This window comes from Lycorma delicatula, chromosome 6 (genome assembly GCF_047948215.1).
Source record: "Lycorma delicatula isolate Av1 chromosome 6, ASM4794821v1, whole genome shotgun sequence".
In the NCBI taxonomy this organism is placed as follows: Eukaryota; Metazoa; Arthropoda; class Insecta; order Hemiptera; family Fulgoridae; genus Lycorma; species Lycorma delicatula.
This window is the reverse complement of record NC_134460.1, coordinates 130,221,511-130,237,962: the sequence shown is the minus strand read 5'-3', so window position 1 is coordinate 130,237,962 and position 16,452 is coordinate 130,221,511. Positions and strand designations below refer to the sequence as shown.

Below are 16,452 nucleotides of genomic sequence, written 5' to 3'. Positions count from 1 at the left end.
AATTAAAATTGGCGGTCAGTGAAGCAAACCCATATTCTGTGTTCTTTTCTTATCGTGTTTGAAAATTTCTCATTGGCGAAACGAATTGAAATGTACTTTAATCTTGCACCACCAACACATTTCACGAATGAAGTAAGACAATTCTTAGATGAAAAACTTACTGATAGATAGATCGGATGTAGAGGGCCGGTAAACTGGCCACCTAGATCACTAGACCTTACTCCAGTAATTACAGTAATTAGGTTACTGTTTATGGAGAAGGATGAAATGCGAGGTTTACAAGCAAAAAGTAGACGCAAGTGATTAACTGATGCTACTGCCATCATCAAAAAATGCAAAAATACCATTAGATTGGCGGCAGAAGATGTAAGGATACGAATTGAAAAGTGCAGTTACGTCATTATTGGAATTTTTGAAAATTTATTGTAAAGTAATACAGTATAAACTAACTATAATGAGATTCAATGACGTTTTAATAATTTCCAGGTATAGATGGATTACAATATGTATTTAGCGAATTATTTGGCTTCTTATGATCCCAAAAAAAGTAAACTTTATTATTTTTTATGCCTCTTTTTCATTAATTTAATACAATATTTGTTTTCTTTAAGCTGTTATATTTTTGATATAAATATTGAGTTGGATACTCCTTTACGTTAATATACCTATTACGTTACGAAGTTCGACTCTTTATACCACTTACAAGTAATAATATACAAGTGCTTTGACTTTTATTGAACTTTTTAAATGATAGACCATAGGTTTTTCTTGTGATGTAAATGTTTTAAGTAAATTTTGCTTGAATTTATTTTTAGGACTATTTACTAAAATATTATAGATAAATTCCCAGTTGGAAAATTAAAAAAAAAAATACTATTTGTTGTCATGACAACTAGCATTATATTTTGTAATTCATTAGTTATTACTCAATATAACATGAATAGAATTGCTCAACTTAAATACCGATGTAATCTACTAACCATTTAAAATATTTTCCCTGCTTATTTTATCTGACAAACATTGTTTTATTTAAATAATTTCAAATAAAAAAGTTAATATTTTTTGATTAAAAACTAATCATTTTTTCATATTGCATTAAATTACAATTTATTTTTGCTTCATTTAACAATAAAAATAATAACATTTTACGATCAAACGTGAAGCGTGTTAAGTAAAAGAAATAATTGTTAATTAATATTTTGATAAACGGTCTTAAGACTAGTCTTCCCACGATAGTTTTAGTTCATCGTTTATTTATACATATTATTTTTCATTATTACGTATATGTTTTTTAAAGTTCATACATTTCAATTTGTAGGTATTTAATTATTTTTAAAGAAATATTTTTATTTAATAATTATAGCTATGATTTCTTTTTATACAGATTTATATTTATATATGTTTCGTTCATTAACATAGATTATACATTATAATCATATTATATGATAAAGATAAAATAATATTACCAACTTTTATTTTTGTTTATGTTCTCCAATCCAATTTTTTTGGATTTTGTGCTATTTTGGACACTTTTGGTCCAATTGATTGGAATCAAAAGAGGAGGTGTACAACTTTATGTTACAACAGTCCTAAATCCAAAATTTCAGCATCCTACGGCTAATAATTTTTGAATTATGTGGTATATATACGTACATATGTCACGCCAAAAGGTTAAAATGAATTCAGGGAGAATCAAAATGTATATTTCCGTTGAAATCAGAAAACTGAAATTTTTATACTTAAAAAAAATACTTAAGAAAAATAGAAGCTTAAAGTTCTTTTCTTTTCAGTCTTTTAAATCAAATAATAAATAAACAAGAAAATTATATAAAACTGTTTTTCTTTGTAAAGTTGTCTAAGACGATATTTCAATAAAACATTAAACAAATAATAATAAAAAAACCAACATTTGTAAACTAAACAACAAAAAAAAAACCAATAATAGAAATAATATTACATATTTTAACTTAATTTTACATTTTATATGTATTTATTTATTATTATTATTTTGGTCATCCCTTGCCGTAAGGGTTGGTCATATCAAAAATTGTTTCAGATAGAAGTTTAAAGTAATTTTTAGAGAACTAACGACCCCTTTAAACCGATTCGATACTGTACCTATAAGAGAAATATGATGTTTTTTCTCTTCAAAACCCAATTTTTTCCAACCCCTGGGCCAATGGTTGGTGATATCAAAAAACTTTACTGAAATAAGTTTTAGGCCCTTTCCAATGAATAGTGGATCTTTAAACAAATTCGATATTTTACTTAGTAAGATAGTTATAGCAATATTTTGTTTTTACTGGTTTTTTTGTCATCCCTTACCGTAAGGGTTGGTCACATCAAAAGTTGTTACATACATAAGTTTTAAGTAATGTTTAGAGTACTAACGACCACTTTAAACCGATTCGTTACTGTGCCTGTTAAGGGAGGTATGAATTTTTGTCTTCGATACTCCATTTTTTCCACCCCTGGGCCAATATTTGGTGATATCAAAAAGCTTTACTTAGATAAGCTTAAGGCCCTTATCCAAAGAATAGTAGGAACTTTAAACGAATTCGATATTTTTCTTAATAAGAAAATTATAATGATATTTTGTTTTTTCGAAAAAGCCCCCCGATTTCCACCCCCATAATCCAATTTTTCCCATTAACGTACTCGACCGAGATTTTGCGTCGTTATATTTTATGTATCAATTTGAAAGTGATTGGCACGAAATTACGGCAGTTATCGTGTCAACAAGAAAGTGAAATATATGTAACGCATGTGGGTTTTAACGAAATGTATATATATATATATATATATATATATATGTCTGTGTGTAAATACAAACTTTTAAACTAACAGTGGTTTTGGGGTCTGGGGAATGTGAAACGCAAAGATATGTCAAAATTTGCCATTAGTCAAATCTTGGTATCCATTACAATAGGTAGCTTTCTTATGAAATCTACCTAATAGCTCACCAACATTCCAACGAATTTTGAATAATGTGATTTGCGAAATTCAAAATGTAATTTGAATTCAAAAAAATTATTTGTTGTTGAGGTAGTGATTTTTACCTCTATTTATTTTAAGTTTTTATTATGTTTTTAATTCATAATTATCTATAAGTTCTGACTAAACAGAGATATCTGCAAAAGCCATGAAAATGGAGAAAAATATGGGAGAAATAATAATAAACAATAAGTAAATGAAAATTTTTTTTTTTTTGCTAGTTATATTAGGCTGCTATGATAGGATTAGAATTTTAATTAATTAATATATATACACACAGTGTGTGGTTAACGAAGAATGCAACAAACTTTCCAAAAAAATGTTCTACTGGTGAAAAATAAACAAAAAATTTTAATATAAATTCGGAAACGCTTTGACCAGGCATTAAAATCTCCGGCCAACAAGACCTGCCGACGTACCGAAATGTCCCTCTGTATGACGGTTAATATCTCATTCTAAACCTCTATGGAGATATTGGGGGAGAGATAAAACGAGTAGTAATATACTCCTGCAATTCTTGCCCTGACAAATCCAAGCCCACGTTTTATGTCATGCATTGAGCGTGACACAAACGTCCACAGCGCTGCCCTGCCTTCCTCCGACATAATCCAACCTGGGCGGGGCCGCAATGCATACGGCTCTGATATCAGAGCGATGTCCGTGCCCGTCTCTGCCACATGTCTGGCAAGCAAGTCCTGCGCCAGCGCGGTATGATTCATGTTTAGTTGTAATATTTTCATTGCCTCACTGGTTGCTGCCCGGTCCTCCTCCGGTTCTCCGCATTTACTGCGATGTACAACAGTCCTAAATTCAAAATTTCAACATCCTACCGGTAATCGTTTTTGTGTTATACGAAATACATACATACGTATGAAGCTGTCCGTCACCCCTTCGCTCTCCAGCCTTTGTTTTCACATCTGTCCTTGGAGGTCTTGGTTTCCAGTTTTTCTTCTTTGACTACGGTATCTCGTAGCTAACTAAAACTTTAGTTTTAACAAATGATAGTAATTTGATGAACTTCAGTTAATTGTTTTTATATTGCGATGTTAACTATATATATATATTATGCTTTAAACCTTTCTCCAGAATTAAGTTACGTAACCCTAGATATCTAAACCGTAAAAAATAAATCTTTTTGATAAGGATAAAACTTGTTTTGTTTAAGTGTCCTCCAGACCAGTGAATGAGAAAATCTAATCCGCTTAGAAAGACGTCGTGTACTGACGCCTGGCTGTGATAAACTGCATCGATAATAATTTCAACAATAACAGCGTCGTATTGGACAGATCGTTCGTAGCTGGTACGAATACTAGGTAGTGAAGCTGTTTCCCGAAGTTTGCTAATTGTTTTCGGATATGGAATCATATTCCATATGATTAATCAATTTGGAAAATGTACTTCATATTTACTGCAGCAGAGGTAGCATAACCGTTATACGTACTGAAAATGAAGACCATATCAGTGTATTCCTCTTCTATAAATAAGTACGGATTACTTCAATGGCAAACCGATCACGTTCAAACTAAATTTCACAGAAAACCTTCGCTAACGACAACGCAATACCAGATATACTTAATGTATCTTACAGAATACATTAAAAACTAATATGTATTGTGCTTTTTTTATTGATCAGCTGTTCTTATTTTATTGCCAACTTTCAAATAATAATTTTTCAGATAATTTGTGATATTTCTGTCATTAATAAAAAAGTTATTATCAAAGTAATTTCTATTTATTTATTATTATTTTAAAATTGTGTAATTTCCTTTTTTTTGTAATTTTTTAACAGTAAATTTTGTTTTTAAACATTTCTTAACGTCTCAAAAAAAGGATTTGGTTTTCGTTTACATTAGATAAGTATTTACCTGACAAATGTAATAATGAATTTTTTGTAAAAGAAATCTAATGTGGATACCACATGACTTCCTTGAACGCCTACTAAGTTATATATACACATTTTTAAAAACATAAAATTTTATTTCACTAATAACTTCTGATTTTTTTCATATTTTTTAATGTTTTTTATTGAATTATTATTTATTGTAAAAATATTTTTACGAGTGGTTAATAACTATTAATAAATCAATATATTTAAATTAAAAAAAGTGTTAAAAAATTAAATGAATTTGGATTCGAACCGATGTGCCTTCCCCTTGTAAGAACCAAATATTCCATTAATTAAAATTTTATTTAGTTAAAACTCTGGAACCAATGAAAATAAGTACCACTTATATGGTATATCGTTGAAAAGCTCTCAATGAGGGCTTATTATTGCAGTTAAGAAAACACTTTTTGATTTTAGGCTTTTTTCGGACACTTTTGGTCTAGTCGATTGCAATCAAAAGGGAAGGCGATATTACAACAGTCCTAAATCCAAAATTTCAACATCTACAGCTAATCGGTTTTGAGTTATGCGAGATATGTGCATACATACGTACGTACAGACATCACGTCGAAACTAGTCAAAATGAATTCAGGGATGGTCAAAACAGATATTCCTGTTGAAATCTTAAAACCGAAATTTTTCGCGATTACAATACTTCCTTATACGGTACAAAGAAGTAAAAAATCAAATTTTCACACTTTTCTTTGTTTTACTCAACTTATCTTAAACCACTTAGTTCAAAGCTAAATTCTCATAAGTTTTGCTATAAGTTTTTTGTTTATTACTCATTTAACAAGTTATTGTACGTCAGACATAAAAAAAAAAACAGGATTTTTTACCCCAATTTATTGGTTTTTACCTACATTTCTCACAAACTACTGCATATATGGTTTTGGGTTCTATTTTATTCGATTTTTCAGATCAAAAACTATAAGAAGTCACTAACCTTTCTCCTTAACGTTCTAAAACTTTTAGTACAACCACATTTCACTAGGGTAGCTGCAATCCAACGAAATCTTTCACTAGTCGTAACCCGCAAATGTTTATATGAACCTTTTCCATTATTTTCACGAGAAGAATAAGTCATGAAAGTTCCGGGAATACTTCGTGATATACCCAGTACAATCATCATTTATAGTCATTATATAGTCGCCTTTTTTTATTATACCATTATTATTTTCCACATCGTATCTTCTGAAGATAAAAGTACGCCATTGTCTAATTATACACATATTTAGGATATAATAATGTGCCCTATACATTTAATTTTTAATAATTACTGAAAGTTTAGTTTTCTCACATAATTGTTTTACTCATTTTTCTCCTAAATTCTATTTATTTTGTTAATTTATAAAATTCAGATCATTATATATAATTGCAGTACATGCAGTCGGATTAAGTTTTCAATAATTTATTAAATTAACTGTAATAATCCTATTTTGATTTCATTAATTGGTTTGGCCTAACCGTTGTATAATTTCAAAATTACATATACAAATATGTACTTAAATAGAATTTAATTTTTCTTTGAAATGCTTAATGTTCGATTATTGACTCAAGGTCGCGATGTGAAATTTTCTGAAGAATTAGCATAAGTATCATAATGACTTTATCAATTTATCTACGTCAAGACCAGTTTAATTATGAGAATAATTTTAGTTAATTATGTTTACATAAATTTTTTAATATTATAATTTATTGTTTGTTCAAAACGATTTTGTTTTTACAATAATATTATGTAAATAGTAAGAAAAAATAAAGGAAAAATATCTAATAAATTATTATTACGAATTTAACTTGTGTAAACTAACGTACAAAAGTAATTTTTTATCTTTCTATACGGTAAGTTACCAGTTCATAATTATCTAGAATGTATATACGTATGTATATATATATATATATATATTTAATATGCACAGCATACTGCTATGGACGACTTATACGTGGAATAGACTACTTTAATTATTTTTACGTTACTTATAGCAACTAATTATCTAATATTAGATAGATTCCAGATTCGAATTATGTAAAACATTATTTATTATGTTGGTTTGTCATCATTCTTAGCGTTTAATTACATAACAAATATAAATTAAAAGACAAATTGGAAATTCTTCAAAAATGTTTTTCATAATTATATAATAAAACTAATTATGTTTCATAAGAAACAACATAAGTAATTGTTATACTTGTAATTAAGATCTTTATAATTAACGTTAATTGGAGTTTAAATAAATTTTACATTCACTTTACTCTTGGTAAAATATCAAAATTCAAGATACTGTTGAGCTAAACTGTTGTTAATTCGTAGAATAAGAAATAAAAAGATCTTTTAATTAAATTAAAAAAAAAAAAACATGTCAATCAATATTATTTTTAAATTTGCTACTTTTTTTATGTATTATTACAATTTTTAAAATATTACAGTTTTGTTAATTATAAGTCATGAAACTTTACTTTCATATTAAATTATTTTCATTTATTTTCCTGAAAAATAAAAAACTTAATTTTCTAAATAACTCTTTCTTTTTGTTCTCTCTCTACATCTCTCTATTTCCCTTTCCAGTAAATATAATAGTTAACACTATAAATTAGCTGATTAAATTTTTAAAAAATAGGAATTTAAAATAAGCGAACAAATTTAAAAGAAAAAAATCAACGAAAACTACCTACAACTAATTTCCATCGACATGAAAAAATATGACGTAAATGAAAGAATTAAAATTTTGTATATGATTTATTCCTGTTCTTATCCTGTTTAGCTGCATTAACATTAGTCTCAGAAAGAAATCACTATTTATTTCCTACTGAAAACGATAAAGGGTTTAGTTTGTACTATTCCTTTCCTAATAAATAATAAAAACTAAATATTTTGCTATAAAACTAATATAAAATTAAATAAAAACTATATGTTCTGCCTGAATAGGTAAATATTTAAAAAATAATAATTTAAAATTATTTTTTATCATATAAATTAATAATGTAAATTGAGTTTTATATTAATTTTTCTCAGCTTTACATCGTTCAGTTTTTAAGAAAAAAATTTTAATATTTATTTTTTATTACATTGTTTATGATGCATGTTGTTGGGCAACATGTTCATTTCTGTACTTTCTTGGCTTTTTTAATTTTATTCAATTTGTTTAAACTTGTTGCAGTATTGTATTTTTGTAGTTAAATGCTCCTTATATGCATTTATTTATTCCACATTCTAAGTAATATAAGAAATATGTTTTCCAATGGCTGTGTGTGATAATTCACGGATAAAAATAGGAAATGAGATATTATTTGAATCAAATGTAAAATGTACTTTACTACTTTTAATCATGTTTATTCTGCAATTTTGCTCTGGGCATTTTCCGGTTCATTGCTGTTATGAATAGAGGTAATATTATGGCTTATTAATGACAGAGTAGTTGAATGCGAGTAGAGTAATAATTTTTATAAATGGTTTCTTAATGGTAAAATGGTATTATATAAATTCACTACGATATTATTTTCTCTCTGATTTTTATTTTTATTAATAGAATTAAGGATAAAGGAAGCTGATGTTAACTTGGATTTATAAAAAGAAGGTGTGATGTCTATTTTAAGGAAGTACTTTTTTATTTTAATACACTGTAAATACATGTGATATCAAATAAAAATTTATATTATACAATTATAAATACGAAGCGAAACATTATTGGTGTTGAAACGTTACATGACATCCAATAAAAGATTTAATAATAATAAAATTTATAACATTTTTCCATGCATGCTTTACTCCAAAAACATTCCAAAGATGACTTGTTTTATTAAAACATTCCGAAAAAAATTCTTTAATGTACAGGCTAACGAAAAGGTTACATTGGGATTATTAGATTTTTCTTATTTTTAAAATTGTAAATTTTGTAGTTGACTCAGTCCATAGTAAGTAATTTTTAATCGAATGTTTAAGTCTACCTATTATTTATCGAATTTGTGTGACTAATTTTAATTAACTATATTGGATATGAATAAATTTCAGATCTTTAATGAGGTATTTAAGTGTATAAAATATTGAAATAATTAGTAAGTTAAGTATTTACTACGGGACAGGAATAATGGTTGTGGGCGGGTGGCTTAGGACGAGGTGTTGGTGGCCCTTCCAGACTGCTGAGGGAGAAATGCGTTCTTATTTGTGGTCCTCAAGGGACTCTACCGACGACGACAAGTAGTCCTACAACTACTTCGAGAACAACTAGGACAACAATTACAACAACAACAACAACTGAACGTGTACCAAGGGGGACAACATCTTCACCTATAACTTCTTCTCCTGATTATGAAGAAGACGAAGAAGACATCGAGGGTCAAAGTGAGTTGTTTTTCGTTCGTTAAAAATTGCTTTGTCTAACAAAAGTGGCCAGATTGCATTCAGTTAACAAGGGTTTTAAGTAGAGGTTGTATTTTTGTACAAATATTAATAATATTTTGAAGCACGTATTGTTTCATATTATTACCACCAATTCTACTGTTATAATTTTTTTTTAATAAATATTTTATTGTTCATGAAAAAATTGATATTAAAATTTCAATGACGTTATTATTATTTTTTTTGGAAAGAATCTGTTCAGAATCTGTTCTTTTAAATAAACTTGAGTCCTAATTTTTACTTAGTACCGACAAGCGAATCTTCATTAAAAATTTAACAATTTATCCTATAAACAATGGATAATCTTTTAAAATACTGTACCCACTATTTCCATATTTATATAACTCTTTCATGCCCAACGGCACGTTGCTGTTGGAATTTTCGTCCGCTCGCAATTATTTTCCAAGGTATTCGAGCTCCTAACAAACGAGTGGCTATTGGCATAGATTTAAATATAACATTTTGTAATCATGAAAAGATTCCGAACGGATACCATACTCGATGGTCAACTCCTGTGGTGAAGTAGTAGTGTCTTAATTTTTTTTCCCTGAAAATTCAGGATTCGAATTCGGGTCAGACTATATATTTTTAAAACAGTACACATATTACTATGTCAACCTTTGAATTTGTGGTAAATTATCTTATAAAAAAATGATCGAATTGTGATTACTTATTTTCTGAATTCTTCATGTAGAGCTAGCAGATTACGAAGAATTTGTTTATAATTAAGGGAGAAGAGACTTTACTGTTTGAAACTTCAAAAACATTTTTATTTATGTATTTATATATGAATAATATTTGTATGAAGTCTAACGTTTTTGCCCATCCTTATAATAAAATACGGTAAAAGAAAGCAATTGTTGCCTAGTAAGTGAAACTTTATTCAGAAAAGATTTTTCTGCAAATTTTCATTTTAATTATTTAATCTTTATCGTGAGTATAAATCATAAAAAATTCAGTGTCATAAGTTAAAATCCTCGTCTGAAATTTAAAGAATTATACTAAATCTTTCGGCTTCTTGGAAACCATCATCGAGTTAAAATTAATACATTAAAGCCAAAGTTTGAAAATCACAGTTAAAATTTAAAAACAGTCATGATTGTCGCGAACCTACTAGTATACTGATACATATACTCTGGTGGATTAAAATGAAATCAAACGGAATCATCTTTTCAAAGAGATAATTATTAGATTAAATTATTACTTCTTTATATTTATGTTTAGTATATTTTTAAATAATATATCGTGTTTAAAAAATTTTTGTTCATTAATTAAAATTTTTATTATTACAATATGTATGATATTTTTCCAAATTAGAAGTATTATAATATTTATAAGAAATATCCAAGATTTCTTTTTAAACGTCTTTTTTTTAATAAAAATTACGTTGGAATCGTTTCGGCTGTTCCTGCATAGTGGTTGGTAAAACAAATCGAATTGAAGTAAAATAAGTAAAAAGATTATCAAAAAAAATAAAAAAATAAATTTGAGCGTTGTACTTTTTTGTAGAGATTATTCTTTTTCCTGAATCCTTTATAGAAGAAAATGGTGCTGATTTATTAGTGTGAATTTTAGGACGGCTCATAAACAATATTTTAAACACTGCATTGATTACAACTTTCTCTTCGATAAAGGTAACAAGATTTGAAGAGGCAAATTGTTTCACAGTTTATACATGTTCCAGTAGATTGTGATAAACATAAAACGTAAGAAATTCTTACTAACATCATTTAGGCTAATTCTTAACGGATTCTTTCCATCAAAAAAAGGAATTTGAATTTTTATTTTGACTAGCTTTAAACATAGAAAAAATTATTTTAAATATTACAATATTTAATTCACTAGAACATGAACATTATTTAATCAAAAAACACGAACATTTAAGGAACGTTTTTTTCATATTCATTCACAGTTCATGAAACATTATTATTTTACATAGTTCATTTTTTTTTAACATATCCAGTGAAATTTTATCCAGGAGAAATTAATTATAACACAGATTAGATAAGCAGTTTTAAAATCTAGTATACCATTTTTTTTCTTTATATTTTTTCAAAACCCTTTTATAAATCATGTTACTGAATGCATCTTCTGAAACCATTCAGGCCTGATAGTTTTACTACACTTTGAAACCTCGATGTCTCTTTAAAATTTAAATTTTGTAACGGTTAGTTTCCTTATTAAATTTCATTTTTATTTCAATTAATTATTTAATATTCTCTTCTATAGGATACATAATTTGTAATTTATTTAATTGGTATTTTCATACCTGTTATTATATTGTCCAAATATGCGTAAAAAATTATTATGTAAGTTTTTTAAAATCATATTATTGCTCATGAAATTCAAATTTAATACACCCGTATTAAAATACTGTCGTTATGAAAATTAACGAAGCAATTTTTCTAAAGTTTGAAATAAAGTATAAAATTATTTTATTAAAAGTATTCAGTTTGCTTTAAAATAGAACAAAACAATATTAACGCATAATTTTAAAACAAGTTTTATACATTCTTTGCATTAGAATCTCGTATGCAGATATGTAATAAGGTTTGTGCAGCTAGGTTTCTGAAAATAATAAAAACAAAAGAATAGTAAAAAAAAAAGAAGTTAATCTGTTCATCATAAAATGCGAATTTCTTTAAATATTGAATACCTTATTAGGAATCTCAAGGTCACATCACAGATGTGTTTTTAATGTAGTAATTTTATTATTATTAAAAAAACCATACTGATTTATATGTAGATGAGCTCCATGGATTATATTATGTCGTATAAAAAAAATACAGAAACATATATTTATTAGATGTAATTAATATTTCAAAGCACATTACATTATGTATTATCTGCACAGTGTCACGGTTAATTTAAATTTAGTTCAGTAGTTAATTTCTGTTTTTTTTTTCTTTTTTTTTAGAAGATGAATGAAATGCATGAAATTTGGTATCACAATTTTTGTACTGGTACATTGATACATCATTATTCATACACTTCATAAAAAATAAATTAATTTTTTTTTGAACACAAACAAAAAAGGCTTATTTTTTTCTAGGAATGATGATAATAAAATAGTGTAAAGTGCATGTAAATATTTTTTGCATGATTATATTGGTAATTTTGTTTAAAATTATTGTTAATTTTACTTGAAATGTATTTTTTTTATAGCGGAACGTTTTGTTTTTGTCTTCAAGTACCAGTAGTATAAGTAGACAATTAAATTATTCAGTTATGCAATTATTTTCCTGGCTGTTATATAACAGAGGTAATGTATTTGTAAATATAAAAAATTTACCCTTACCCTGAATTCTTGTCTCAATCGGTGTTTTAAAGTATCTTGAGTCTTAAAACATTATCTATCCATTAATAACAGAATTCTTTAAGTTATACTATTTATAAGTAAATATGTAAGTAATATTAGTATATTTTTGGTTTTATGTCATACTATGGGATTGATTTATTTTTAGTGTGTACTAAAAACCTTTTCTTGTTATTTTATTAAATCTGTCGTTACAACAATCCCAAGCCTTTACTTCAAGGACAGAGGGAAATCTAAAATTATTTAAAAGGTAATATCTTATTTAAATACTTAAAAGTATTTTTTATTTGAGACGTTTTAGATCAAATTTTACGGTTTAAACGGAATACCTTAGCGTAATTACATTTAATAAGAAAACACAACTTTTTTTTTGGTTTAAGGATTTAAAAACCTTAAGAGTGAAAAAAAAGGAATAATGTAAAGGTATTCAAAAACGTGAGTTTGAAGGTGAATAGTGTAGGTTAAATAACAGGGCTAGAGACAAAAACGCAAAAAGAAATCAGATTACAGATATACATAAGTAAATGGTTTGGTTGGGTCACCGCCTAAGAAAAGAGGATTTGCTAAAGGAAGGATTGAAAGGATCACTGGAGAGGGGAAGAATAAAAAGTTATTGATGATACGTAAAGTCAACGAATCAACTATTCATAGAATGGTGTTCTGTTATTTATTGGTAATCTTTATGGTAATTTTCTGTTATTTATTCACGAGAAGAAAAAAAAAATTACTAAAGCTGAATGAATCAAATCAATGAGTTCACCTATTTATGTTTCATATTATATGAATAGAAATGCGAGTTATTCTTTCAATGAAAAAAAAGGAAGATAACTTAATACTGGTAAATTTAATCGGTAAATTTAGATAATAGATTACAATGAAAACTCTCAAGACATTTTTAATTTTCGAACGATATGTTTATATAAAAATGTTTAACCAGATAGCTACTATATTAAGCCCACTTACTATATCTTCTATCTAATAGTAAGTTAAAGAGAATGTATGGTGACGACTGAAGCAGCAATTTCTAACAAGAAGCCTGTGAAGAAATAAAGTACTTATCTTGAAATTTGTAGTAATTTTTACTATAGAAACGCAAAACTTTAGCCAATGCGGTAAGCTGAAACCGTGCGTTTCCGTAGCAGCACTCCCACCAAATATTCATTCTTAACGAAGTAGAGACTAATAATATACTAGAGGCTAATCAACAAATTACGATATATCTATTCATAAATACCAAGGCCTAAGGAATAATGCTGGTAAATTTAATTTTGGTTTAACTTTATTTCTTAGGCCGTGTTATACATGAAGAAATATACGATAATAATCTTTTGATTAGTCTTAACCTCTTTCAGCCATGAACATTTTGTTGTAGAAGTACTTCTTCTTCTTTTTTCTGTTTAGCCTCCGGTAATTACCGTTCAGATAATACTTCAGAGGATGATATGTACGAGTGTAAATAAAGTGTAGTCTTGTACAGTCTCAGTGTGTGGTTAATTGAAACTCAACCACCAAAAAACACCGGTATCCACGATCTAGTATTCAAATCCTTGTAAAAAAAACTGACTTTACTAGAACTTGAACGCTGGAACTCTCGACTTCCAAATCAGCTGATTTGGGAAGACGCGTTGACTGCTAGACCAACCGGGTGGGTTGTTGTAGAAGTGCTGCACCTATGGAAATGCACGCTTTCAGCTCGCCGCACTGGATGAAGTTTTGCGTTTCTAATTCCCACCAATTACTACTATATATTTTCTCCTTAAATTCTTATTCAACAGAAGATACAATAAAGTAGGCTTAAGATAATATCGGTCTAGTTACAAATTTTAACCTAACGTATACATGTCCTTCGAAAACTAAACTGTACCATATTCAATCTTATGTATTACCTTAATCTGTCCAGAAATTTTACTACTAAGTTTAATACTAACCGGAATGAGTGTTTATTTTTTTTGAAAGAACGTTTTGCTCTGAACTTTAAAAAAATTCAAACAGAAAATAAAATTAATAGTTTTGTAATTAATGTCAAGGTCTGAAATTTTGTACCACTATTAGATATTAATGTAGAATCTTTAGAAAGTTGTAATGTATATCTACTGTACGTGTCCATACCGGTATGTAGTTTACCATTAACTAGCCTACCTGCTTTAATACTTTATTATTGACAAACGAAACGAGGGTGGTGTTCCAGAACTGTCTTAATAAGTTAACTTTGTGGACCTTGGCCTGACCTTGATCCATCCAATAACTAACTAGGTGAGATTCTAATATTTTTACTGGTTGTAATGAATCTTGAATATTATCTATTTCGTTATTATAAGTATTAATTTAGTATCAAATAACATGACTAGGCCAATAAAAATAAGTCAATTTGACTCATCATAACACGTAATCACACTGATATTTATTTAATACTTATAACGGGAATTAGTTAACACGTTTATTTTGCATAAATTTATTCGTTTTATGTAAATGAAGTATTACTTCATTTAGTTTAAATAATTGCTTTTCTTACACTTATTAACAGGATGATCTGTCAATTTTGTTGAGTTTATTCTTAATCGTTTTATATTATTTGAAGTCCGATATATTTACAACAGTGTTAATTAATAATTAAACGTTTTAACGGTAAAAGAATACGTTATAATGTCGTTTATACCATAGCAGTCTACTTAATATTTTTTTATTATTTTATTCATTACCGTTTTAATAATGAAATTTATTCCTAAACTCCTACAAAGAACATTAACGTTTGAATATAAAATATTATACACAAGGTCGATTGTCTTAAATGTATTAAAATACCACATATTATGACCATTAATAATGTTTTTAAAGGTGGAGCTACATACAAAGATGAAATTCGTTTTGGTTGTTATTATAATGATATATTTTCAGATTTATTTATTTGATGACATAAATACTCGTATGTAAATTAATACGCTAATGAAAGAAAGAATGAATTAAATTCACAATGCTATTTATTCGGTTATGTATGTGAAATGCTTCAAAACAAATTACTTGCTTTTAGAATTCAAAAATTTCTAACGGATTTTCTTGAACTAACATAAATAGTACCATTTTAGTATCAAATTTAAAAAAATAAAGACAAATTGTATTATTATTCTTTTTCATTCAAGTCCACTAACTTTAAGAATATTTCGGTAAGCTTTATTATTTCCCACTGAAAGGCAAGAGGATATGTAAAATAATTTTACTCGTGCAGTTCTATACATTAATTTGCCGCATGTTCTTGTCCGTAGAACGAACTAAAGGAGTAAAGCAGATGTATTTAATGCGCAGGCGCAGTTACTTATTCTCAACTGAAAACATTAGTCTCGTCTGTATGTATTTCACTTCTGTTGATGGTAACTGGAATATGCTGCTATAATGTCTTTTTCTATCTATGGATATGGAATTTTATTATGTTCTAGCCGATCAGGGCGAGCGAAGCGAGCCCTTTTTCCCTTGCCATGGGGGTTCTGCCCCCCTGGATCCTCACTGCGTTCATTATCTTTTAGAATAATACTGACAAATAACAATTAAAACCTGTTCAATTTATAAAAACGTACTGTAATTCCTTTAGAGCAACAGTCAAGTCATCCCAGGACTCGAAACTTTGAGTGATCTGAAAAATACGCGAGTTTTAGAATTGTCGTTCCCCATCTTAAAAATATTAGTTATAACTGGTTACCCATCCTATGTGCGGTAAAAAGTACAAGTTGTGCAGGGTTCTTAGTGTTACTTGGCAAACACCACGAGGAGGTGACCGTGGATCTAGTCGCGTCGCGCACAGTAACAGTGGCGCGGGTGTGTTGGTTAGCCGCAACGTCGTGCACAGTCGCATCTTTAAAAATGCTCTAC

The 16,452-nt window shown here is 27.9% G+C and overlaps 1 protein-coding gene across 3 annotated transcripts in view; it reads left to right on the top strand.

Moving 5' to 3' along the window:
* Positions 1 to 16,452, top strand: part of LOC142326836 (salivary C-type lectin 2-like) — a 306,085-nt gene that overhangs the window by 182,886 nt on the left and 106,747 nt on the right. The window contains exon 2 of one of the 3 annotated variants that reach the window (XM_075369566.1): positions 8,988 to 9,218. The exons of the other annotated variants lie outside the window; for them this stretch is intronic. Coding sequence (XP_075225681.1) covers positions 8,988 to 9,218 — 231 coding nt within the window. The remainder of the gene's footprint in view (positions 1 to 8,987; positions 9,219 to 16,452) is intronic. 3 annotated transcript variants of the gene reach the window in all.